The following is a 26541-nucleotide window of genomic DNA, read 5'->3' on the forward strand; positions in this document are numbered from 1 at the left end:
TTATGTGGGGACGCCTTTTTTTTTTTTTGTCAGCAGCAAAATATACAGCTCATCAGACTTTTAAGGGACAGGTGCATGAGGCCTGGGTCAGTGACATGGTACTCCAATTTTCTGCAAACTCTGCAAAATTTCTCTTTGGAGAAGGCAAATATTATTACTCTTCCATCCTCTTCCTCCTTCCCTCTGCTGTCTTCAGTGGGAGTTTGACAGAAATCTTAGAGCAGTCATTAGTCAGGAATTTTGGATGATCCAGCAGACCAACACAGATTTGTTTTTGTTTGACTTTCTGATACTTACTTTTTTTTTTTGTCTGTTGAATTTTATGCAGTTTACTGTAGCACTACTAAAGCTTTAACGCTTTACTTTCCATTATGAAATGGTTTATTAAGCAGCAGTTGTTGAAGCCAAAGCAAAAAAGCAAAGTCTCCTATTAAAGATTCACCTGGAGAATCTTTGTAAAAGAGGAAAGCAGTTAGAAAAGGCTTGGGAATGTATTGATAGTGTGTATACAGACACTGTAAATTATTTAAAACACAATCACTTAATAAATATCTAGCTAGTAAGGTCATCTGGTGGACCTGAATTTGTGGGAGATAATTCTTGTATGAATTGCTATTCAGAATTTGGTTTGAAAATATACATACCTAAATGTGTTCTTCCTTTACAAATTTTCAGGAAATAATCTTTGGGCTTGATTTGCAACTCAACTTGAATAAAAATTAATTCCAGACCTGTGGCAGAGAAGTAATTTTCCCCTGAAAATTATTCCTTTCTGTCTGACCGACTCTATCTGGTTCTGTTAATTTAAGCTGAAAATGGTTTTTGACAAAGTAGTGAATCTTATGCCATTTTCCTTCTTGGTGCAGTAATAACACAATTAATGTATGTTACAAAACTCAGGAGAAGGCATCTCTTAGGGGTGAATTTTTTTCTCACACTCTGTTTTTGATTTCTTACATGTTCTTTGCTTTTTTAGATATGGCATGGACAGCAACATACTGCGCTATGGGGCGAAACTCATCACGGACAACACCGTGGACAAGGATCGCAAATTCATTATTTCCTTCTTCCTGAGTGATGACACCATTGCCATTTTTGAATATGCAGAGAGAAACTCAGGTCAGATGTAGCAATGTCTCTAATCAGCCCCAGTTCCCCTGCTCACTTGGTTAGACTTTGCAGTAAACATTGTGGCCAGACTCGGCAGTAGCAGAAGCAGGGATATGGATTTTTAAATGCAATGGGAATTACATCAGCAGCCTGCTGCATTATCTTGCATAGCTGGATGTCACAGTAATTCATGATCTTCCTCACTCAGGATTACATTGTCCATTGCATGGCAGTACTTCACAATATCCTTTGGGAACTGCAAGTGTAATACCTTAGAACTTTTATTACATTTTAATTTGAAAATCTGACCTTTAAACATTTGCTTTTGTTGTGGATAACATACAGGAATAGTATTGTAACTGATGATAAATAGGGATAGGAAATACAAGACATCAAGAATGAGAGACTAAATCCTTTGTTTTGCAAAATTGTGTTATGAAACATATACAGCATCCATTGTATAGAAGCAGCTCATGAAAGCCAAACAGCTGTGACACTTTCTAACATAGTTTACCATTAATCATGGAGTGCTGAGCATCTGAAGAGGGGAAATCGCCCTGTGCTAGAGTCTGGATGCGTGTTTGTGTACAATACTGAACTGTATTCCAAGAGCCAAACTGACAGTATTGAAGTGACAAATAAATGCTTTGTTACTTCTCAGTTCCTTGAGCACATTTATCTTATTGCTGGAGCATGGTCACCAAATGTTGTCATGTTTAAATTCTTTTGGCCTCTATTGTCCGTTTTGGGGTGCCTCCAGCTGAGAATACAAAAGGTTTGTGATTTTCAAGCATCTTTTTGTTTTCCTGAAGTATCTTGTGGCTGGATGGAAGAGCAGAGCAGTGGGAAGGATGTTGGGAAGTCATTCTGTAGTTCAGAGAGTCAGGGGAAATTTGGCTACGCATGACCCTGGTGGAGTGATTAATGTCTTTCTGTGAAAAGACACAAAACATCTTCAGCAACAGTTTCAAGCAGTTAACATTCATTATGAGTGCATAATTAGGGACCTCAACCCCAAATAAAATACAAGCAATTCTCTCAGAAGTGTTTTGTTAAGGTGTAGAGTATCTCCTTAGGACTTCGATGAGCATTCCCAGTTAATCCTGCCCCACTACAGCATCAAGATTTATCACTTTTATGGCAGCAGTGTCTTCTTATCAATACTTTTCTGACTTCCTGGGATCCAGCAGCCTAAAATTTATGCAACATCTTTTGTTGCAGCTAAATACACGTGCACACACTTATGTATCTATTTAATATGTAATGTTGCTGTGAGGCTCGAGAGCAGCTCAGTTCTCCACCAATGAATGACATGTATGATTGGTATTTTTTATGTCCAGAGACATCAAGGGTGCTAGAGTTACAGCAGCACTGTTAAATTGAAGAAATCCAGGGAACAGTTTGAATCTTGGACCCCAAGCATGTGTACTGCCTGTTCAGTCACTTCAAGTTCTCCTTTGCACCATTTCAACTAGACAAGGCCCCAAAGAGCCTTGAACACTCAGTAATAATAGCTGTGACGTGAGACTCCTGATTTATCCTGCAGCACCCAGAGAAGGGTCAAACCATGCACTGCAGAGCAGATGTGGTCAGCTGGTCAAGCCATCAGCAGCATGAGTGCCAGGCCAGAGATTGCTGCCTGCCTTCCTTTTATTTTGGAATGAGAGTATGTGCTGGGATTTCACCTGGAAGTCCATTGAACACTGCTGGTCAAATATAATGTGAAAAAATAAATGGGCAAATTTGCCCACTAATAGTAACAAATGCTTCAAGGCACATATGAAAGGCATGTGTCTGTAAGTGGACTTTTAACTTCCCTGGGTTGTTAAAATGGATGGAGTAGGTGACTTTTAGAGGTGGTAGAAAGGTGAAATGAAAGGATGTGCTGAGAACTGGCCACTGGAGAGTTTAGTGAGAACAGCATTGAAGAGGCAAGGAACGTGGTGGAGGAGGTAGAGCAGCAGTTGGGAAAAGACCTGTGTCTGCACAAGTTTGTTTGTTCCCACCTTCCTTTTCTTTCTACTTCTTTTCTCTCACTATCCCTCCCTCATTTTCATCATGTCTGAAGGAAAAGTGAATGAGTTTCTTCTGTGTTAAGAATGAGAAGGCTTTGTAGAGGTCAGGTAATAGTGGCTAAGGAAAAGGAGTAAGACATCCAAAATAACAATTTGGCCATCCCTTTTATGCACAGGTTCAGAGGGCTGAATTGTTACCTTTTTATTTACATGAACTGGTACAAATTGGTAAGTAATGCTTCAAATCCCAATGCTTTAAATCCCAGTCCTAAAAGGGAAGTAGTAAGTTGCTCTTAGTTTTCTCGTTTCAGCAACCTAAAGGTTTCAGAGAAGTACTTCACTCTAATATTAGTAACACTGAAACTCTATGAAATTCACAGGGCTGGACATCTTGAAGCACTTCTTGAGATGGGGATCAAAGCCTGAGAACTTTGGCTCCCCATGAAGAAGATCACAACCCCTTTTTTACTCAGTGTAAGACCCAGCCAACAGCTGTACAAACACCTGCAGACTCTGATCTGATCTTAATGGAAGAGGGTTTTCGTGGTGGTGTTTATTTTGTGCTTTAAGCCTGGCTTTTGTAGATTTCCATCAAAACTCCTTATCAGGTTTCAGTGTAAAATCTCTAATTTAATGAGATATTTTGAGACATTTTTCTTTATACCACTTGTAATGTATTAACCTGTAACATTTAAAAAACCATTATGGAACAGAAGTAGGTTTCCAATATAAGTGCATGATTGCAGGGAAATAGAGGGGCAAGAGTGAGTTTCCTATCTTACAGAGACCTATTAAGTATTGAAAACAGTTGCTAGGATTGTATAACCTAAAAATTTCTTATTTGTTTTTATAGCTGGGTGAAAAGGAATGTGTTAACATTAGAGTCACATTAATGATTTGAATTGTTTTTTGATTCAAGCAAGATCTGATGATTACCATAGTGGAAGGGTTTTTTTTGTCTTTTATGGTGCTAATAAAGCAATTAAGACAGACATCTGCTCCAAATTCTGATTTAATAAGTACTTTGGGTTTCACAATCATTTATAATTTTGACTATATAAGGCATTTGATTACACTGTTCATCAGCCTTTTTTTACTGGACTTGCATCAGTACCTGATATTAAGGCGTCATTAAATGTTACTAAAGGAAGATTTTAGTTTTTGGCTTGGAAGCTGAAATATCAACAGGAAGCAAACCCCAGAGTTGTTGTAGGGCACATATCCCAGTGAAACTAAACACAGGACAGAAGGTTTTCCAGAAAGCTTAGTACATGCAGTGCAGTCCTGTGGTACACCAGAAGTTAAAACAGGAAAGAGAAATGTTCCTTTTAGCATCTTACCCACCCTTGAGTACCTCGTGCAGTTTCTAGTGACACAAAGAAAATCATTATACTGTGAAAAGGAGCCATGTGACATACCCACCTCACAAAGCAAAGAGCAGATCACAGTTAAATTGCATTGGCAGAACAATGTGTGGAAGACAGTATCATGTCACTCCTACATCTTAAAAAAAAATTAAAAAGCCCTTTAAAGGAAGTTAGAATTAAAGTACATCAAAATTCACAATCTTCGTAGGACAGTGCTCTCTTAAGTTGTGATTTTTATTTCCCTTTTTCTGCTTTTAACAGTTTAAGGATAATTGTCTGCATCTTAGTGTTTGGATCTTAGGTTTCTCAAGGGCCAGTTCCAAGGCTGGCAACAGGGTTATGGGAACGATTTGAAGAGGCACATTTCTGTCCTGTTGTAAAGAAAAGCAAAGCAGGGAGGGTGTTTGGCAGGCATTCAAATGAGACATGTCACAGAATGTGCACAATATCACTGTTCCACAATGCTGTGGACACTGGCAGAGACAGTCCTTTTAGCAGTGAGAGGGAGGCGAAGAGAGTGTTCTGAGACAGGAAATTGGAGCACAAAATGTGGTATTGAAATACAAATAATCTGGTTTGGGGTGTCTTTTTGCTGATGACTTGGAGTTTTTTTTGTGTGTGTGGTTTTTTTTCCAAGTAAAGACATAATTAATTATTTTTAATTCTATTCTCATAGGGATAGCTGGTGGGAAGTTCCTGGAAAGAAGTCGCATTAAGAAGCCTGGGCAGGAACTCTTTAAGAGTGAGCCATCTGAATACTACAAGGCTCAGGATCTGTTTGTTGGAGCCAGAGTTTGTTTCCATGGTCACAACTTTCTTTTGGTGGATGCTGATGAATACACGTTCAACTACATGGAGAAGAATGCAAATGAGGTGAAGCAGGCGCTTGTTAATTTCTCTTATCTCTCAGGACTGTGGTTTATCCATATATTTTTCAGAATTATTTATCCTGTTTCCTCACCCTAGGCTCACAGCCCAGTGCTCTCTGTCTAGCAATGGATTTAGGGGATGCCAGCTGGGAGTGCAGGAAAGTCTGGCAACTCTTTACTGTCCATTCCCTTTTCCTTTCTCAGAATCAACTCCGTCTGCATCAGGGGTTGTGACAAGGGATATCCCTGCCTATTCCTTCTTGAGGCTGTTCAGGAACCTCTTGTCCCTGAGTTGATCTAGCCCTTGCTGAATCTACAGATACTGTCAGCTTCCACAACTTTCTGTGGTAGTAGGTTGAAAAGATCACTGCCTGCTATGAAAAACAAATATCTGATAAAAGAAGTATCTTTTATCTGTTTCAAACCAGCCTCCTACTAGTTTCAAGGCCAGTTATATTGTTCTGAGGTTTGGGGAAGATGCTATTCACCTTATGCACCACCTTTATAATTTTGTGAATCTAAGACATTCTTCCCCCTCAGCCTAATCCTGTGCAGGTAAGAGTCTCAGCCTTTTTAGTCTGTGCTTGCAAAGTAACTGTGAGATGTGGAGACTGGAACAGTGTTCAGTACTCAAGACATGGACACATCCAATTTAGTCTTACTGATGAGGCTATTTTATGTCCTAATTTGATTTTTTGGGTTCATACACATTTTTCAACCAAAACATTTCCCTTGTAATATTAGAAATTCATATCCCAGTCAAGAATTCAAGCTTACAGTGTTTATTGAGTTTTATTGTCTTTTCTTGTTGCCTTCAGAGGGCAGAGCAATAAATTGTGAGCTGGGGTGCTTCTGCTGCTTTATACTTTAGCAGAATGGTGCAATTTTTTGTAAATTAATGTGGACTAGCACCATCTGCCTTCCCTGGAACAATGAGGAAGATCTGCAAAACGCTTGTGGATGTAAAATGCTAAGGCTGCTAAATGCTTAAAGCAGTAACATACAAAGCTGAAACCTCAAAAATGCAATCCAGTGTGTTTCTATCCTGCTGCATGGTTTCTCTTCCTGGTAGAATCAAAACCAAGCCTTTTCTCCAAAATTCAGAGCTCATCTTTAGATTGTAAATGTTCTTTGGAATGTTGTTTGCATTGATTGTCCTGGATCAAATGGATGAGACTTTAGTTCTCCAGACTGAATGATTGTATAGTATCAATATAAAATCTGCAAAATGGGAAGAAGCAACATTAAAAATATGTCATTAAAGTGAATTTTGAAAGACAGTGAACCTTTGAAAGGTTCTTTGCTCAATTAAGGTTTTAATGCAGCTGGTAGGAAAAAAAGGTTGATTCTCCCAGAGGTAGGTGCTTCACTCATATCCTTTGACTAGAGCTCCAGAAGCTTGCCTCAGTCCATCAGGGGATCACATTCTCAAATCACAACGACTTCAGCAATTACTAGAGAAGATCAGAGCTGGAAGATTGTTTAGAAAAAGGAGAAACAATGTAAATATGGCTATTTGTTAGTTGTTTCTAAAATTAGAAAACAAATTATTTTCCTTCTGAATAGACAAGAAATTTCCTTCCAGCAGAACACACCAGTATGTTTTCTAAAACTGGTAAAAGAAATCTGTATGGAATGTTTTTTCATGGAAATTGCCATTTTTACCACAGTTCTATAGGCATATATTGATTTAGATGAAATTTTGATTGTAATCATAGTGGAGGTGAATATTGAAATTTTTCGACACCATCTAAGATAGTTGGAAAGCTTTAATTTTCTGTTTCAAAATTATACTTATTGTATTGTTTTTCTATGAAAGGCAGAGAAAAATCAGAGTCTTGTCATTTTGATTGCCACCTTTACTGAAAGTAACTTCAAGGACCTAGTTAAAACTATTCATCACTTTGGGTTTCTTTTTCAATTTGAGGGAAAAAAAATTTATTTAGAAAGTGTAAATTTGCTTGTAAAACAGAGCAGGTGTGTTGTGCACAGTCCTACTGGTATTATTCCGGTTTGGGGAGGACTGTTTCAAAGAAGGCATCACTGGAAGGGAATTCAGCTTCTCTGAACTGTGTCAATTGTTCTAACTTTGCTGTGTGCTGCAGCACAAACATGGAAAAGGATTTTACTTCCATTGAATTTAGCATAATAATCTCTGAGTTAAGCAAGGCAATCTAACCAAACTAGACTGTGGCTAGAAACATGTCAGGAGTTACATGAGAAGGGCAAAAGCTGGTGAAATTATTGCCATGCTGCTCAGACACTTAATGCCTATGTAGATGTTTGGAATATGTAAATTAGGAAAAAAGATGTAAAAATAGCTGTTTTGATAATGTAGAGAAGACAGGCTCTTAAATATTCAGAACACTTTGTCCATGCTGAAATACTCTGCTCTCTGAACCCTTCTGCTCAGTCTTTTCTCCCTGTTCCTTGCTTGAGCAGCAGAAGGCTGCGTGCTTGTGCCCCAAACAGTAACATCTTGGAGAGGGGCCTGGAAAAGCTGCTGCCTCTAAAACTCTTTGATTGCTGGTCCAGCTGCTCCAAACCACTGCCTTGCAGGGCACTACCTGCCAGGGCTGCACCTGGGGTTTTGGCAGAGGCAGAAATTGTCTTCTCCAATTCTGAGAAAAACCTGCAAGAGCTGATGTATTGATTAAACTTGGATCAATTTGTACTGCTCTGGCAGTGCCATAGGGGCTTTAAATACCCTTTTCTAGATCACTTTGAACTGATACAAAGCTGTAGACACACTTCAGCACAGTTGGGGCTGAGGCCTGATTTTTATGTCCTGTTCCTTAATACTAGTTATACCAAATTTCAAATAATTGCTATTGGAAGAAATGGGAGAAAAGTATTTTCAGGCAGTTCATTGTGCTTTTTAAGCTAGATAGAGCATGGCAGATATAAGGACATAGCAGATAATCATACTTGAAGTCACCCCCAATTTAATGACTAAATACTTATATGTTTTATATTAAAAATGAGTATAGCAAATAAATCTTTGGTAGAGCACTAACACAACAATCTGAATATAGATTGAAAGCTTTTGTGCTTCAGTTCTGTTTAATCTGAGTTCAAATTTATTTTAATGGTCTATTTAGGAAAAAATAAACATTCAAACATTTTTATACACAACAGGTAAAATTGGTTCCTAAAAAATTTCCAGTGTGCTATTTCTGAGTATGTAAGACAATGAAGTCCAAAATGAATAAGACTGTTTCTTGGAACTTTTCTGGAGCCAATGGTGAAGAATTAGCTTTAACATTGTGAAATTTATGACTTGAGAATTCAGTGAGGTGCACCAACATAAAATGAAGACCAAGTTATTAGAACTGTACTTTAAATGTTTCTACTTCTGCTTTAGAAATGCAATGTTTCAAACAGAAGTGGATGTTATTTTATGTAGCTGCACTAAATTTTCTGAGAATGCATGATCTGATGATTTTTGTTTAATTGTTTATATTCTTAATAGTCTTACTGAGATTCCCATGGGCCCATTTCTCCAACCTGGACAGGTCCTCTGAATGGCATCCTATCCTTCAGGTCTTTATAATCTCTGTCTTACTTTCCTCTTTTAAGTTCCCCATGGCTGACATTTGTGTCATCCTCAACAAACTGAAGAGCATGACAGAATCTTGTGACAAAGAAATCAGAAAGACATTTGCTACTACTGACCCTGAGCATACCAATGTGATTGGGTATGACACTTTCAGGTAAGACAGTGGGTTTGGGGTCTTAATATTTAATAAAGGCACATTCCCCCAAAATTTATAAAGCATGTCTGGGTTTTCATGCTTTCTGCCCAGTAGCTGACAAGTGGCATAGATTTGTTTTGCATTTATTTGGAGATTATGTGTAAAAAAGAATGTAAATCCATGTTCCAGAAAAAAAAAAAAAAGTGATAGTTTCAAGTAAGTTGAAAAGCACAACAGAAATCTGTCTACTTTTTATGGAGCTGACACAGAGTGTTGTAACGAAGGGCACAAGTCAGCAGTAATATATATGCTGAAAGATAAAGAAAAGTCCATCCTGTGAGTCAAACAGTAGTTTGGAAATTCAAGTAGGAATGTTCAAGTTGCCTTCTGAAAATGGTGTTTGAGTTTTGAACCACTGGTAAAGAAGACAGTCTTTACTAAGAACTAAGGTGCACTGAAATTATAGAAGGCAGTGCTAAGCATGTTTAAAAAAGATTGGAAAGCAGTAGTGAGAACCATAATTAATCCTTGGATAGTAATTTAAGCATAGATAAAGGGAGCAGAAATCTGGATTCTGGCAATGATCCTGATATGGCCATGGGCAAATGTAGAGATACATGAAAGAGGAAATCATGTTCAAATACAAACTGATTTCAGTTTATCCCACAGCCTGTATACTTAAGTGTATGAAGTGTGTTGGGCACAGTTCTGGTAAGGTTAATGATGTGAAGCAGAGGAGAAAACTTTGCTTAGAAGCATTTGGTTTTCACAGAAGTAATACACTGTATATTTAGGAACTGTCATAATATCTAAGGCATGTAAGTAGATGAATATTGCATGGAATGTCATCTCCATAGGAATGCTAACCAAGGCAGGAATTGCTTCTGAAATATGTCAGAAGAGAAATGGATCAGCAGAAGGTTCTTTCAGCAATTCAAAGTGAAAGTAATGAGAAATTAAAACAAGCTGGTATTCAAAAATGAAAAATAAGTGATTTAAAGGTAGGGTTTAAACTAAAAGAGGCCACAGTTTTTGGCAGCTTTTGGTCAAAATATTTCTGAACTCAGATATTTTACTCAGCAGAAGGGAGATTTTGAATTGCTAATTACATTAAGAGGGAAGATGTTATTACTTGAATAAGAGAAAATTGAAAGCTTTTAATTTATTTACAAGGTAACTAAAAGAAAAAAAAAAATGTTTTAGTTCAAATTATTAAATAATCACCTGCAAAACTTTGTGCATGCACTAAGAGCAGCTCAAAGGTTTGGAACATTTGTATGATAGAATTAGGGAAGCAAACGTTCAGAAGGGATGATTGTGCTTTTAAGTGGCAAAGGTTTTTATTTTATCCAGAAGAGGCTCAGCTGGGTGTAAATTTAATCATAGACATAATCTGTGCAGCTGTGAACAGCTCAACTGTTTAATTTAGGGTGGTGCTATTCTGTGACATGGAGAGAGATATGTCTGATCATGTGGAACAGAGGGACTTGGTTTCAGCCACAAAAAATGCAGGAGCCCTCTCCATGAGCAGGAAATCTGGGGAACCCAAATAATCAGGGTTTTCTGGGCCTCAGTGCTCATCTGGGCCAGTCTCAACACCCTTTAATGGTCCTCATCCCTCCTATGGGGGAAGGCCTGGGGTCTAACAGGGGATGTTCACACTGCCAGTGGAAGAATTTTCCTCTAAGGAACCTTGAACATTTGTGCTCTACAGTGATAGTAGGTTTTGCTTCTATTAGTTTGTATTACATCCAGTAATCTAAAAGTTCTCATTATTATTATATGTGAATCTTATTTTAGAATGAAAGAAGCATTTTGAATGACAAAAACAAGAGCACTTCTTTACATCTATAAAAATTCCAAGATACTTCAATGTGAATAGAATATTTTTCTTTCAGTTTCTTATTGTGTACATCTCTGTTTATTTTTAATCTGCCATGACATTTGATTACTATAACTAACAACAAATGATTATTTTTAGTGCAGGCAATTATCTTTATGACAGCTTCAATGATAATCCTCTTTCCTTATCTTAAATAAAGCTGAGGTTTTACTCAGCTCTGAATTTGGCTGTTCAGATTTCTTCCTTTCTACCTATGTAATTTTATATAATCTGCATGTAAAACTACATCTGTAAGTATGATGTAGTGAAGAGAATTGTGATTATACAATTTACTTTAACTGCTCTCAGAACCCAAATCTTCAGCACTTCATCCAGGAAATAAATGTGTAATGTAGACTGAAGTTATCCCCTAAGCTATCATTAGAACTATTGAAATCTTTGTTAAAAAGAGAATTAAAAAATTAAAAGAGAGATAAAAAAATCTTTGTTAAAAAGAGAATTAAAACTTAGATGCCTGTTCATCACACAGCCCTATCCAGGCTGTTTTTTCTCATAAGCTACTGGTAAGACTGTTTGCTGTTAGAGACAAAGAACCATGTGAGTCTAACAAAGATGCCTATCTTCATGCCTATCTTCAATTCAGCAGATTTGAGCAGTTAATTATGATGACTTCTCTCTGTAATAAATTCAGATTGCAATCTGTCTTATTCTTCTAGAACAAAAAAAGAAGTAAAACAAGAGATAGCTAAGCTGTGGGAACAATTATTGAAGCTTGTTTTTTTTTGGTCAGGGAGAGTTTAGATGTCATTCTCTTTGTGAGTCTTGGGTCTTACTCATTAGTCCCTCACAATCACTAAAATATTCTTTAATTCTCAAGTGAAATAATTTTATCTGCGGGTTTTGGTGATTTGATTGTCACTGACTGGATTGAGAAAATAAAAGACTTTTTAAATCCTGACAGTGGAAAAATCTGTGCCATGTATGGAAATCCAGACTGTGGAAATGGCTGATTTTATCTGCAGCCCCCAGCTCTGCCAGCCCAAGCACTGAAGTGCCAGGCTTATCAGGCAGCATTGTCCTCTTTGTGCGTGCAGTGGTGTTTATTGCAGGCTGCTGGAAGCAGGCTCCAGCTTTGACTGGATCTCTGAATGTGCTGCAATATAAATGATAATATCCAGAAAGTGGAAAAATAATACTGACAAGATAATGATAATATTAGTAGATGGACCAGGTCTTAGTCATTAGGTTTGTGTAATCTCAAATAAGGCTTGCTACTGTCAACAACTTGTCACTTCCTTGTATTTATTTCCTGCCACTGCAAATAAAAGATCATTCTGATTTATTTAATATGAAAAAATAAGCAGTTTAATCAAATAGACACTCTACAGTATTTAACCTTTCTTTAATAGTTGTGCAAGTGCAATCATATTACATGAAGTAATCCTCTCCTTTGAACAGGACCACACAAGCCTCTGAGAGGAAGCTAGTGAAGAACTACGTTTCTTGTTAAAAGTCTGCAAATTTGGAAGGGTCCTAAATTTCTGTGCTTTCAGTTCACATGTGGATGTTAAAGAGATCCCTCATCAGATTAATTCAACAATTCAAGTGTTCTCCAGGCAGCCATTTAGCTCTTGTGTCAGAACTTTGTGCATCACTATTAATTTCTTCCATTTGTTTTCAAGGATTGGAGTTTAATCACAGTGATTCAGTGTCCTCATGGGTATCACAAGGCACAGCACTAGTTGCACCAGCAATTACAGTGAAGTTTATTCTTAGTGCAGTTTATCCAGAAGTATTATATGTAATTAATCTAATTTTCTAAACACATAGGCCTATGCTTATGCTTGCTTGTTAAAAAGCCTGGTTGAATATGAGTGCATCAGAGGCAGATGTTTGGGATCATAGAGCCAATGTAGTTACACTAATCCAGATTTGACAAGAGGCCTTGTAACAGCTGAGGGAGCTGACACTGTCCCATCAGATGGATCTCAAGAAAATTTCTTCTTCCATGGGCTGGGCTGATTTGTCTGAGCAGCACACACAGGCTTGGGAGAGCACATCCCAGGCTCATCCTTGCATGGGATCTGATTTTCCACTTACAGCATCCAAATGTAAGCTGCTCTTGCTCCTGCCTCCTGTCGTACATTCTTGCCAGGGGAACTTGTGATTTGGTGTAATTCTCTGTATGGCATCTCTGGTAAAACACTCCAGTCATGGTTAGGATGTATTTTTGTATGTATAGACAGCTACTGAGGAAATTTGGACATCCTCCCCCAACATTAGTGATTATTAACTGGTTTTAACTTATTTACTTAAAACTAATGTAGGCTGTTGTTTTTGTGCACAGAAATTGGATAGTCAGTGTCGCTGGTGGACGATTTTCAGAACACGAAATTATGACTCTTGGGCGTCATTATGGCATCAGAGATGACAGTCAAACAGACCTACTCTTCCTTCTTTCAGTGGCTCAAGACAAACTAAAGAAAAATACCTTTGAATATTTTGAACAACTGATTACAGTGTTTTTGTACAATGACCGAGAAAAGTAAGTTTCCTCTTTTTATCCCAAACTGTTATTTGAGAAGCTCTTCTTGTAAACCCACCTACATTCTGTTTGTTGCTGAGCAAATGGTATGTTGTGGCCAAAGAATATTATGTGTAATGTTAAGCCTCTCTCAGCACCTGACAATAGACAAGAAGAGGACAGCCTTTTTGTCTATTTTACATTTTGTATGTGGGCTTTTTATTGTAGATGCTTTACTGAGCATTCTGTGACATCAGATACCAGCTCATGGGCAAAACACAGGATTTTAAATCAAAGAGGAGAAATAGTGATTTAAGGGGGAAAAAGGAAAGAATTTGGATTCTTTATGTGACTCATTTGCCCTTTTTGTTCTCTGATGTCACAGATAAAGAATCACAGAGAATCATTGAGGACCTCAGTATGGGAAAGGCTACAGTGTGGCCTTCAAGTTTCTCAGCTTTGTAATAGCAAAATTTCATAAAACTTTGTTGTCTTTTTCTCTATCCTGATATTCCTCACACATTTTCCTATGCACAGAAACATTTACTTGAAGTAAGCCTGGAAAATACCTAATGTATACTTCTACCCCTCTCTTTCTTATGTGCAGGCGTGGATTGTTGCCCTATGAGACCTGCAGGACTATTTTCAAATCCTTTAAGTTGCCACTTCCTGATGATCTTCTAGAAACTTTACTGGCCAGGTAACTTAAGGGAAGGTAGGGTGACCTGCATGCGTGGGTGCAAATCAATGCTAAATATCTACTGCAGACACAAATCTTCAGAATTTGTCATTTATCTAATATGAATCATTTCATGATGCAGATTTTGTCCCTACACATACAGACTTTCCTATTTATAGAATATTTATAATCAACTGAGATGCATCCATCTTAGCAACTTGTCTTCATTTTGCCTGGCATAGTAAATCATCTGGGGTTTGGCAGAATTCTATGGAATTAATATTTCCAGAGTCAGTAACTGATACTTATCATTTTCAATAAGATTCACTTTTTTTTTTTTGCTGTAGTTGTTCCTGTGTACAGATGTGAGTTAAAAACAATAATCTTATGAAAGCACATTGTGTGAGTTCCAAGGAACGCACTAACATGAATACAATGAACTGTCTTTATCAAGTTGACAGCATCAGTAGTAAACAAAATTGGTTTGCTACTCCTATTTATCTCACCTGAGACATATTTTATTGTAATTTTTAAAAAGGAAAAGGAGTGTTGGCATGGCTTTGGTAGTTTTCTATAGCACATTTAGCTTTTTTGAGACAAATGGCTTTGCTGGCTGTATTAATGGGAATAGAAGTGAAAAGAACTATTATTAAATAGTTAAATAGCACTTCTATTAAAGATTAGAGTTCAGAGTAAGCTGTCATGCTCTGAACATTCATGTTTTGTTGAGTTTGGTTTTCCTGGACAGATTTTCTGGTAATAGGTTTAAATGCATACTTGATGTTTTCTTCTTTCCCTTGAGGGAAATCCTTAAATCATATGTTATGTCTGTGCTTTCATAGTCTGTTAAAAACAGGAACAGGTCTTGTCTTCTGTCATGTTTAGATGCTTTCAGGTAAATATTCTTCTTGATTTCAGGAGGAGATGCAAATTAAATATAATATAAATATATAATATATTAATATATAAATATAATTATAAATTAAATATCTGGGTTTAGTAAATAATGAAAAGACCCTTGTCAGGCAGAAATGTGGAATCCATTTTGATAAAGCTTCTTTGTGCTGCAGTTCATCACTTCTGATACTGAGTTATAAGCATTAGTCTTCAGAAATGTCTGAATTTTAACAGTAATGTACAACTGACATTTTAGAACTCCCACCAAGCTGCCCAACACAATTGTTGAAGGACAATTGACATCCCATGTTAGACAAGGGGTTCTTACAGATTCCATTTCTTAAGGGCTGAACTTGAATAGATGCACAACAAGGCACTGGAAGTTTTCCTTTATGTACTAACTCAGCTCTGATAAGAAGCAGACAAGCCTGACACATCCTGGGCTCTAAGGACATGTTTATTGTTTGTGAATTTATACCAGGGAAAGCTTCTGTGCCCTGAACCTCTACTTTCCTAAGGAGTGAGTGTAGGCAGTTAAAAAGAAAAAGCCCAGTACACTATAATAAATATTAGAGATAAGCTTTGAACACAGGGAGGAGATCAAGGGCTGGATTTCACCCAACTTTAGCAAGGTACCCATGACAGCTGGATGAGGTTTCAGCTGCTGTAGGTTCTTTCTGTAGGTGGTGGAGGAGAGAGTTATCTCCTCAGTCTGCATCAGAGCTGCATTTCTAAATTCCCATCCATTTTCCATAGTTTCTAAAGGGGCTGAGGCCAGCCTGTGTTACAGATTTCTGTATGAGAAAGGCAAATGAGAATGGTGTGAAGCTGGACCTCAGAAATCAGTGTGGGAAGTGCTTCACTTGAGAGAGAGCCTTGTGTAAGGCACTTCTAAGTTACAGCATCAGCTGCTTCAAAGGTGGCAGTTTAGGTGGTGTCACAGCACTGCAGGTAATGAGGAATTGTCACATTCTTCATCATGTGTGCACTTGGCACTGCTTGGGAAATTTATTGTTTTATGAGAGTGCAGAGCCAGGGAAATATTTTTTTTAACGATATTTAATTGGACTTAATTTCCAGTAGTGTGTAAATCGAAGAGTTGAGTCATCTTAATGAGATTTAAACTCTTCTTTTAATTTATTTCTGCTTTCTTCTTTTCATTTATTCCTGCTTTCACTTATTTCTGCACTAAAGAATCATGAAACAAGCAGGTTTATTGTTAATGAAGAACAGTCTCATTCCTGGGGAGTTTGCAATTCAGTGTGGGCCGAGTTTGTCAACAGTATTCCAGTATTCTTTCCTTGGTTTTTTTTTTTTGTTTTTTTTTTTTTTTTTTAATGAGGAACCGTGTATTTTTGTGTCCACTGATATTTCTAAAACAAGTGGTGGTGGTGGTCCTTCTCTGGGAATCTTTATTTATGAAGGAAGAAAGTGGTACAATAAAAGTTGCTGGACTGATTCCCACAAAATCAGTATATATAGCTAATGCACTAGCTGGACCCCATTCAGCTATAAAATGATGCTGGACAATGTGATCAGATAATAGTTGAAGGCTGAAGCTCTGTGTTTATTCAGCTTTGCTATCTGAGATTAGGTGGCAAAGACTTTCTCCAGGACTTAATGACTCTAGTTTTCCATTTTGAAAGGTAGTACTCTTAAAGTATTTATTATTTGCATTTGTAAATTATACTGCAATGATCTGTCACTTATTACAAGCATGGGATGAGACTAGAAATTACTGTCTAATTTTGTGGTCACCTCCAAATGACCCAAGACTTTGTTTACTGTACCCAAAGAGCACTCAGTTGCCATGGAGTAAAGGAGACCTAGCAAAAAAATTGGGGTTTCATAAGACTTTTTCATATTGTCCATCTAGTGTAAATTTATATTTTTAATTGTGGGGTGTTGAAATAGTAGGATTTAGGTACCCAACAATATGAACGTTTTTCCAATTTACCTGAGCTGGCATATTAAAAAGTATTTGCTTTCTCCATCAGCATTTTCTCACTTACTTTTATAATCACAGAATAATACAGAATTTAATCACATTGTTGTAAGCAATGCAGACAGTACACAGTTGTTTCTGCCAGAAAACTACAGTAGTCATTATAAACATGTCTTTAAATTTATGCAGGCATAATGAACAAGTACAGTTTGTTTAATAAATAAATTTTGCGAAGTGCTTAAGTAATGAGTTCAGGGGGTTTTTCTGTTATTTTTATTTTCTGCAATGTTAAATTGATGCTAACAAGGACTTAAAAAGAAGCAGTCTTTCCCTGGAGGATTTATAAACAGCTGGTAGCTAAGGAAGGGAAAAACTGAGAGGAGGAAAAATGGATGACAAGTTTACAAGCATTACATGTTGATTATTCTGCATTAATTCAGCTGTTAATTGTAGGTCCCTAGTTTTTTAAATTATGGTTTTTAATTTCTGTTAAAAGTAGCTGAGGAGTAGTTTTTCACCTCTCTACACTGCTGGGGTTGGTCTGTTTGAAATGTGCTTGTTGTTTTGAAAAGGTGAATCTCCAGTCAGGTAGCAGTGCCTGATGACACAGGACCTCCTACATGGTGATCCCAGTTCTCAATTCATTTACAGGCCAGGCCAGGCCACTCCTGCCTGCTCAGTTTTTCCCAGGATTGTGGCTGGATAATAGTTTTTTTCCCTGGTTTCCTACCTGAAATGGTTTTTTTTAGGGCTGACCTTTTTCTCTCAGGAAGAAACCCTCTTCTTCTGCTACAGCAAGTGTCCAGTAGCAGGAGCAGCGGTGGAAATGATCACGAGATCTTTCTCCTGCTGCCTTCTTAGTACCTTTGGTGCCTGTGACTCCCTGTGCCATTTGTGATTAAAAGCATCTCTAGAATTCATATTTAAATCTCTTAAGACAAATTATTCCTGTTACTCAGTTTGCTGAGGAGCTGATGATTCAATTCATGGTTGTTCAAGACATGAGTAAATGTAGTATAAATGTAAATTAAAAAAGGGGGATGGTAGCCATTATTATTTAATAGTGACCTGTTGTGCTTGCTGGTTTAAGTCCTTTAATATGAGCAGATTATGACAATTTAGTTGTACACCTGTGGCAATTTAGTCCATGTAGAACTGTGTTGCAAAGAGAGTATCAAACAGGGTGAAAAATCCCAACATTTTCTCTAAGGTTAAAGCAGCAGATGCTTCTGCTCTGTTATTATCAGATTAACTTGTTAAAAAATGTTGTTTGAAATGAAGAAATTTAAAAAACTCTGTATGTATATTAAAATTTCACATAAATCTTTGGGGTATAGATTTCTTGATGGAAAAGAAAAACTTATTAGTAAGTAAACTTTACTCACCAAAGCATCGTCAGGAATTATCATAATGTGATTTGACCAGATATTTCACCGATCTGGAGTATTTAATTATGAATGTATTTTTATAAGCAGAAATGTGTGATTATTTCTGTAATGATAAAGAAAATAAAAAGCTCTGCAAACTGATAGGGATGGAGGAGTGACTTTCATAGTCTAAAATCCCATGCATTGGTGAAGTAACAGGGAAAAAACTGAAGAGAAGGGTGGTTTAAAGCTATCTTTGGTGCATCTTCTTGATAAGACAAATCTAATTTCCTTTTCTGAAGAGCACTGTCTCAGCATTATTAACTCCAGCCACTGAAATGTATGACATCTCTGTCCTAATAATGCACAAATTGATAACATCTCCTTAGTCCATCTGAATGCTGTGTGCCAAATCTCTAGTGTGTGCTTTTAGTAGATTGATGCAATAAGTCACAGCAGTAAAAAGATCTAAAGAGTAGATTTTTTTTCTTTCTGGGTTATTCTAAAGTAGTATTTTAAGATGCTTTCTGTAGCTATTTAATTATGGGATTTAGGAATCCCATTTCCTCTGCCCATGTTAAAATTCTTGGTTATAGATAATTTCAAACCCATATTGTCATGTCAGCTCACTAGTGCTGTCACATCAAGTTACTTTTCTCTTTGTAAATGTTCATCAAAAGCAGAAGCAATGCTTTCCTCAACTTTGGTGCCTCAACAGAATGTTTGAGTAGTTACACACCTTCACTTGTTCTTTGTTTAAAAATCCTGCTTATACAGCTCAGCATCTTGGTGGTAGAATTAATCTTTCGACTTTTCACAATGAGCAAGAGGTAACTACATAATAGTAGAAGGGAAAATAATTCATCCTGATTGTTCTGAAATTCCAATCTGTCTGCCATTATTTTTCCAAGAGGTATAAGCTTTCTGATTGTCTTATTACATCTCATGCAAAACTTGTCTTCCCTATTGCCACCTGAAAAAAAACCAAAAAACAAAAAACCACAAACAAACAAACAACAAACAAACAACCCCCCCAAAAAAACCAAAACCAAACAAAAAAAACCAAAAAAAAAAAAAAAAAAAAAAAACCAAAAAAAACCAAAAACCAAAAAACCAAAAACCCCCAAAACCCCCTGAAACTAAGAATCCACTGGAAGTGAGAATGGTAATTTTCTTGTGTATTGGATATATTCCCCAAAAGTAAGGCTTTATGGAAATGTTAACTTGCGTGTGAACTATGGTGAAGAATCAGGCTGTGATAGGAGGGTTTCTCATGGCAGTGTTTCAGGATCCATCTAATTCTGGTAGCAGTAGCATTCTTTTCTGACTTTGCTTTCATCTTCAGCATAACTCACTGTACTTAACATTCCAGTTTATCGCTGCCATCTCTGTTTATGGCTCTCAGTATATTTTATTATTATCTTTCCTGCTGACTATTAAATGAAAGGTGTTGGGGGGGGGAGAGAAGGAAAGGATGAGTTGCAGTTTATTGCAGTTTATTTTTGTTACCAGATCTATTTCTCCTCTGGTATTGTTTTCCAAGTTTGTGCTGTAAATTCTCCCTTAATGTGCTTTCATGCTTAATTTTTGTTAGAACCCTCTTCAATGATTGAAGGGTTTTGAGGCCTGTTTTTTGTGCACTGCTATTTCATTAAGGACAAGGCAAAATGATTTTCTGAAATACTTGTTTCCTGTGCAGTAGTTTTTGTCTCACCAGATGGCAGGGCAGAATTGTTTAACCTGGTGTTTCCGACCAGGTAACAGGTACTGAGTCTTGCTGAGTCTCTGTATTTCTCCATGAACCTCAGTGAAGCACAGACACTTCCAGGCTATGTTTTTGTGCCCAAACTGGGTCCCTTTTGCAGGTGGGTGGTGTTGGGTGAGACAGATGTCCTTCAGAAGCTGCCAGTGCTGTATTTATAGCAGAGCATTCCAGCTGTTCTTTTCAAGCTTCAGCCCAAAGGGATCTTTCAACATTTGGCTGGTGACACTGAAAGAACAGTGATTCCCAAGGCCTGAATCACCTCAGTGTTCTGCTAATTTGAGGACTTTTATTTCTGAAGCTGCTTCATCCAAATCAATGGCATAAGGATGAAGTGACTTATAAATCTGTTCCCATGTGGCTTATTAGTGCAGGGTAAGGATTTTAGAAATCTGAGGGAGGGAAATGGCATTTACATGTACCTGTAGACCTTAGCTGGCAGCATATATATCTTCTGGCATATATATCTGTTGGCAGCATCTATATGCATTTAAGGGACAGACACAACTGAAACAAATGTATCTATTTATCCATAGAAATAAAGAGCAATGCCATAAACCTGTTACCAAATGATTTTAAAATCTGGCTATTATTTGATATGTTTGTGAGCTGTCTGTTTGTCAATTGTAAATTGGTCCCAAGGTGTGTGTACACAGAATTTTTGAAGGATTACTTATTTTCAGGAGGTGATTGTAGAAATCATAATAAAGCAGGTCAGTGTGTTACAGCACAGATCTGCTGTGTAATTCTGTTTCTTTTCTACAAAGGAATCATACACTGATTATTCCAACTCTATGTTTGTCAAAAGTTGTGAGATCAGTGTTGGAAAAGGTTGGGCAGTGCTTCAAAAATAGTTGAAATGAAGTAAAACTTGGAAAAGGATGAATTCTACTATATGAGACAATAATAAGGTGTAAGAATATGGAAAAAATGTATAATATAGGTGTTCCTGACATTTTGTACTTTATTTTCACTCCTGCCAGTGTTTGGAAATAAAGCAGCATAAAAATTATTATCCCAAAGGCAATGATTAGTATGCTGTAGATAACATGACATAACTTTGTTAAAAATTCCCTTTAACCTCGAGTCATCTTATGGATATTCTGCTCAGGTTTGAAGATAACCAAAAGCAAGTAGACTATAGAAAGTTTGTTCATGCACTAAACTGGAGAGAGAATCAAGTCCGTGCTTTTGTGGAGGAAAAGGAGCCACCCAAGGTAAAACCAGTGTCTCAATATAATTTCTTCAACTTTAACATGACTGTCTTAACCAACACACATTACAATATTTTTTCCTATTTGTGCACTTGTACCTGTTTTCTTTAAGTAATTATTTTTTAATACATTTAATAGGGAGGTTTAGAATGAAGCAGAGAAGTCAAACAGGGATGAGGAGGTACCTATTAGGTATCACATCTCTGGGACATTTTATAGAAGAAAAAAAGAGAAGGGGAAGCTGGTGTACTTATCCATGGACAATGGGCATGAGTACTCCTTCCCCCACAAATTTCATTGTCACATGTCAAATGGTCTGTTCACTTGCTGAGGTAGACAGAAAATACTTTAAGCTCCACTGACACATATGCAGAAAATAGCTCTGCATCTTGTATAACTCCACAGAAACCTGTACATAGCACACCACATCTCTGCTGGGTGTGTACAGACAGAAGAGCTGATGGATCAACTTTGTATATCTTCAGCCTGCTACTTAGGGTAAAAAAAATGCAGTATCAACAAACTGCAGAGACTAATCTGATCTTGCCATCTTGTGCTGAGTGGAACATTTTAAAATAGAAGGTCCATAAGGCAATTATGCTGAATTTTAAATACTTTGTAACAAATAAATCCAAAGACTTCTGCCAACACATCATTTTGCTGTTCTAGGCTAGCCAATGTGTTGTACAGAATGTGTTTGATTGTGTTCAGACCATTTAGAAACAAAGCATTCCTTTAAATTCAAGTTCACTCATGGCATAGTTTAAACCAGAATTCCTCAGGCACTGTGCTCCTGACTCCTCACTCCTGCCTGCCCTAGCGAGACTTTCTTCTGTAGCATCTCAGACTACTGATGGTGTCTAATGAGGGCCCAGCTGTTGGTTTGTTCTGCTTTCCATGGTTGATTATTTTTGCTTTGTCTTTGTGAAGAATTTTTCTGTCTTGTAATCAAAATACTTCCACATGTTTTATACAGCAGTCCTGAGGATCATGGTGTTGATTAGGCTTTGTTGAGGGGGTATTCTTTGTTTTTACGGAATTCTGTGCTTAAGCAATAATGAAATATTTAGTATTTTAAGAGAGGTAACTACAAAATGGAAAAAAAATCAGAGACAGGAAAAATTTTAAATCTTGTTCAGCTTTAGAATTCAATTGTCATTCTGTGCATGACTTCCCATGAATGAATAGCAGTATTTTGAGGCTACAGTGCCTGTATTTGACAGATAGATTTCAGCAGCAGAGTTGTGCTTGTTTAGCTTGCTTTCTTTTTTATTTCTTCTCTTTATCTCATTATTTTGCATGATTTTTGGTGTTGAGACATAGATGACTTTCAAGAATTTGAAGTATAAGCATTTTAATGAAGAAAATGTAGCATTATTTAATTTAAAAATGTCTGCAAAAGGGCTAGTGATAGAAAATATTTTTAATAAAATATTTTGCAACATTCATAAGAATGTGCATTTTGTAACCTTTTAAGAAGATGTCCTATATAAAGACCCAATTTTTCGCAGATTTGTCTGTGGAATTGAAGCTTCTCATTCAATCTTCTGTTGACCAGCTTGTAATGATTCCTGTTTTCATTATTTTATACTAAGATATTCTCTGGTTAACTAATTTCAGAGGGAAGATATCTGGAACCAACTACCACGATCCCCTCCTGTGACTGGGATCAGATACCCTCCTCTTCTGGATGATCTGTTTGGCAAGGAGGAATAATCTCATCTGTGCAAGGCACTGATTTAAGATTGGTGCTTCAGCTCTGAAGATTACTTAGAGAGATACCAAAAACATTTCTTGTATAATAAGAAAAAAGCAGATACAGCTTTTATTGCATTTAATTTCTTGTTCCAACAGAGATGTATACTTGTATGTTTTTGGAACTCTTTCTAAATCAACAGCACTCTGTCACACTTATACAAGCATAATTAAAACTAGATCCTCTAATCTCTGCCTGGTTGCATGGAGAATTTGTGAGTACTGAGAAATCTTTGAGACAAACACTGCAAAATGTGACTGACCCTCCTTTGTTCTGAGAAGAAACCTTGTTGGATGACCTCTTAAAATTGGGTTTGACTGTGTTAGCACAATAATGCCATTCCATTCATGTTTCCTCCCTTGCTCTGCAGCTCTTATCTGTGGTTTTGCTCTATCCCCGTGGTGATGCTCAAGTGCTGTTCATGTCAAAGTTGGTTATTTTGTGGAGGAAATGCCAGCAAGGTTTTTGCACACTATAAAGCTGTTCTGGTATCAGAGATAATCATAGCCTTCGAAAGTGGAAGCAAATGTTTTGCAGGCACGGCACAGAAGCTGTCAGTTCTTGCATTTTGTTTTAGATGTGACTCAGGTTAGTTCCACCCAGCTTTGCTTGGGTGGGACATGTCTGAAGAGAAGGGATTTCAGTGGAATTTCAGTGTGCAGCATTCTTGCAGCAGAAATGTACTTTCCCTTTGAAAATTCACTGATGCCCTTCTCTTTCTCCATGGCTTAATGGAGCTCCTGTTAGCATTTTTGTATCTTTTTAAGCTTATACCAGCTCAAAGCCATGGTTAGATCTGATTTACTTTGTGCTCTTGTGAGAGGAGTAATTACCCCACTCTGAAGAATGGAAGAGCTGAGGTGAAAGTGGAGCTGATTCATCTGCAAGATTCCACTGGGGAAGGGGAAGAGGAGTGAGCCAGTGCACCTCTTCTGGTGCCTGGGAACACTTAGAACCCTGTTTTTTCTTTAATCTGAAATTACAGTTTTGGGGAGGAATTGTTTGATTTAGAAAGATGAGAATTCAATGTATCTAAATCCCCAAACTGAGGGAGAGACAAATAGTAATTTTTTGGAAACTTGGAGATCCCCCTTACAATTATGATTCTATATAGAAATACCTTCCTACACCTTTGCATGATAATGTAAATGAAAATCTTATTATTTTTGTACCATATAGCAAAATATAAAGCTTTTGAAAGCTCTTTGTGTTTTTTGCAGCAAAAAAGGTCTTGAGACAAGGCATAATTATGTTGCTGCTGCTGAGGAGGGTAGCAATAAAATGGGCAAGGAGTGTCTGTATCCAGAGGCTCAAAATGAAAAAGGCAAAAAACCCAAAGTGCTCCAAGTTGTAGAAAAGACTATGAATTGCTTTTTGATCCAAAAGAGGAAAATGGTTCTTTATGTGACAATAAATATCTGACCACAGGGACAGTGTCAGGATCCAAAACAACAATTTGTGCTTGAAGGCAATTTGGTGAAAGCTGGATATTTTTATAACATGCCACCAACGCTGAGATTGATACTAAATGAATGCAGCTTTTCTTGTAAATTTTAATGTTCCCAAGACTTCAGAAGGATTTGTTTCAGTTGTGGAAATCTTGTACAGCTGAGGGTTTTCAAGAAAAGGGGACTCTGAACATTGAGAACCTCTCAAATAGCTTCTAGAGAAGATAAATTCACTTTAGTTTGTTTCTATTTATGTGTATGAGACAAAAGGAACATTTTTAAAAGAAAAAAATCGTTCAAGAAATAGAATATTTTATAATTTAATGTGGAACCATGTTCATAGGTCTATTCAGTCATAGTTTGGTCTTATCTGGTCATAGTCAAGAAAGGAGACTGTAAACTGGAGTCAGTGCAGAGAAATGCTGGAGAGATGACCAAGAGAATGGAGATAAGAAAGGTGACTGAAGGAGCATAATTCATTTAGTGTCATAAAATGAAGGCTCAGATTGAATGAACATCCTTTCACTGTTGCCAGGTGAAGAAAATTATCTGGTTCAGGTAGAGAACATTGGTAGTCTTAAGGAAAAAATGGGTATAATTTGCCATGAATAAATTAAACCTGGACAACATAAGGTGGTTTCTCATTTCTAAAACAACAAGGGTCTCAAACTGCCTTCCAAGACTGATGTACTCAGTTTTAAGGTTGAGATGAGTTCATCTGATGATGGTAATTTTAGGACGTTTAGGATACCATTCTGAATTATTAGTCTCACTTCTTGTTTTCCCTTTTTCCCATGCATCTTGCATAACCCTGACAAACACAAAACAATCTCCTAGGAGAGGGCAGACAGGTCCTGAAAAATATTTTCATTGCTTGTCACTGTGCTCAGTGTGTCATACGCTGTGTCCGACATGCTATAAACACTTTTCACCAGGTTTTCTCTCTTACAAGCAGCAGTGCTTCCAGAATGGAAAGCCCTGGCCAAGGAGCAGCCCAATAATCCTCTTTGTATAATGTGACTTACAGCATATGCTGCTCAGAATATTTCAACCTCTCCTCTAATCCTGCCACCAGCTTCTTCTCCCTTTTCACATTGCTGATGAGGGGCCTGAATGAAGACAATACCACAGGGTTATGTTTCCAGATGGCAGGAGGCCACGGCTTTAAAGCACGCCTGGCACAGAGGGGAAGGCAGCCCCCACAGTTGCCGTTAATCTCAGCTCTGGATCTCTGCAGGGCAGCCAAGGGTATCTCCTTTCCACAAGTATCTGCGCTGGCCCGGCAGGAGCACAGGGATTCACGTTACAGCCCCACTCCCCTGTGTGCTCAGTGTTAATGTTTGCTTCCTCAGCCGGCATTTGGGAAGAAGAGGCTCCAAGTTCTCTGGAATAGCTGCTTCTGCTGGCAAGGAAATGGCTGCAAACAGGTTGGGCTGTCACCTGCAGTTGGGTCCCCTCAGACATGGGCAGGCACGGGCATCTGCTGTGGGCAAAACATGGGTGTTCCTCACCAGGCAAATATTTTCTTCATCATACAGCCAGCTACTGTATTTTCCCAGGCAGAGCTGCTTGCACCAACATCAGGCAGATGTTCGTCTGCATAAATGAAAGGATGAAAATCGTCCTGCATTTGTTCCTCATGCTGGTTACTTCATGGAAAAAGTTTGGGCTAAGTTGGCTCCTGTGTTTGTTCTCTCTGTTTTGTCCTTTTAGCCCAGGTGACATCACTGCCTCCGAAAGGAAAACTTGCTGTGGGAAAGCTGCAGGGATCCTAATTCCACAATGACCAAAATACTGGATGTTTTCAGTCACTTGACTGCATTCAGAGAACAGCAGTCCATGTATCATTAGCAGTAATTCATCAGGTGTGGGCTTGCTGGGCCCTTCTAAGTGTTTCTGTGGTTTGAGATGGAACTGATAGAAGAATTTTCCAGTTTGTAACATTTTGTAGTTCAGTGTCATGGAGGGAAACATCAGTTCTTTAAGCAATAATGTCCTGTACCCTCAGTAACTGAACTATTGTATGATTACTTGCAGTATTTCTTCCTCT

General features: G+C 37.6%; 1 protein-coding gene across 1 annotated transcript in view; it reads left to right on the top strand.

Moving 5' to 3' along the window:
* The window catches only part of EFHC2 (EF-hand domain containing 2), a 56373-nt gene extending 33138 nt beyond the window's left edge, over positions 1-23235 (top strand). Inside the window, exons 9-15 of the mRNA XM_053935079.1 lie at positions 977-1119; positions 5169-5365; positions 8941-9074; positions 13247-13444; positions 14031-14123; positions 21185-21290; positions 22908-23235. Of these exons, the coding sequence (XP_053791054.1) occupies positions 977-1119; positions 5169-5365; positions 8941-9074; positions 13247-13444; positions 14031-14123; positions 21185-21290; positions 22908-23003 (967 nt within the window). The 3' untranslated portion in view covers positions 23004-23235. The remainder of the gene's footprint in view (positions 1-976; positions 1120-5168; positions 5366-8940; positions 9075-13246; positions 13445-14030; positions 14124-21184; positions 21291-22907) is intronic.
* The last annotated feature ends 3306 nt before the right edge of the window (positions 23236-26541 follow it).

This window comes from Vidua chalybeata, chromosome 2, assembly GCF_026979565.1.
Source record: "Vidua chalybeata isolate OUT-0048 chromosome 2, bVidCha1 merged haplotype, whole genome shotgun sequence".
In the NCBI taxonomy this organism is placed as follows: domain Eukaryota; kingdom Metazoa; phylum Chordata; class Aves; order Passeriformes; family Viduidae; genus Vidua; species Vidua chalybeata.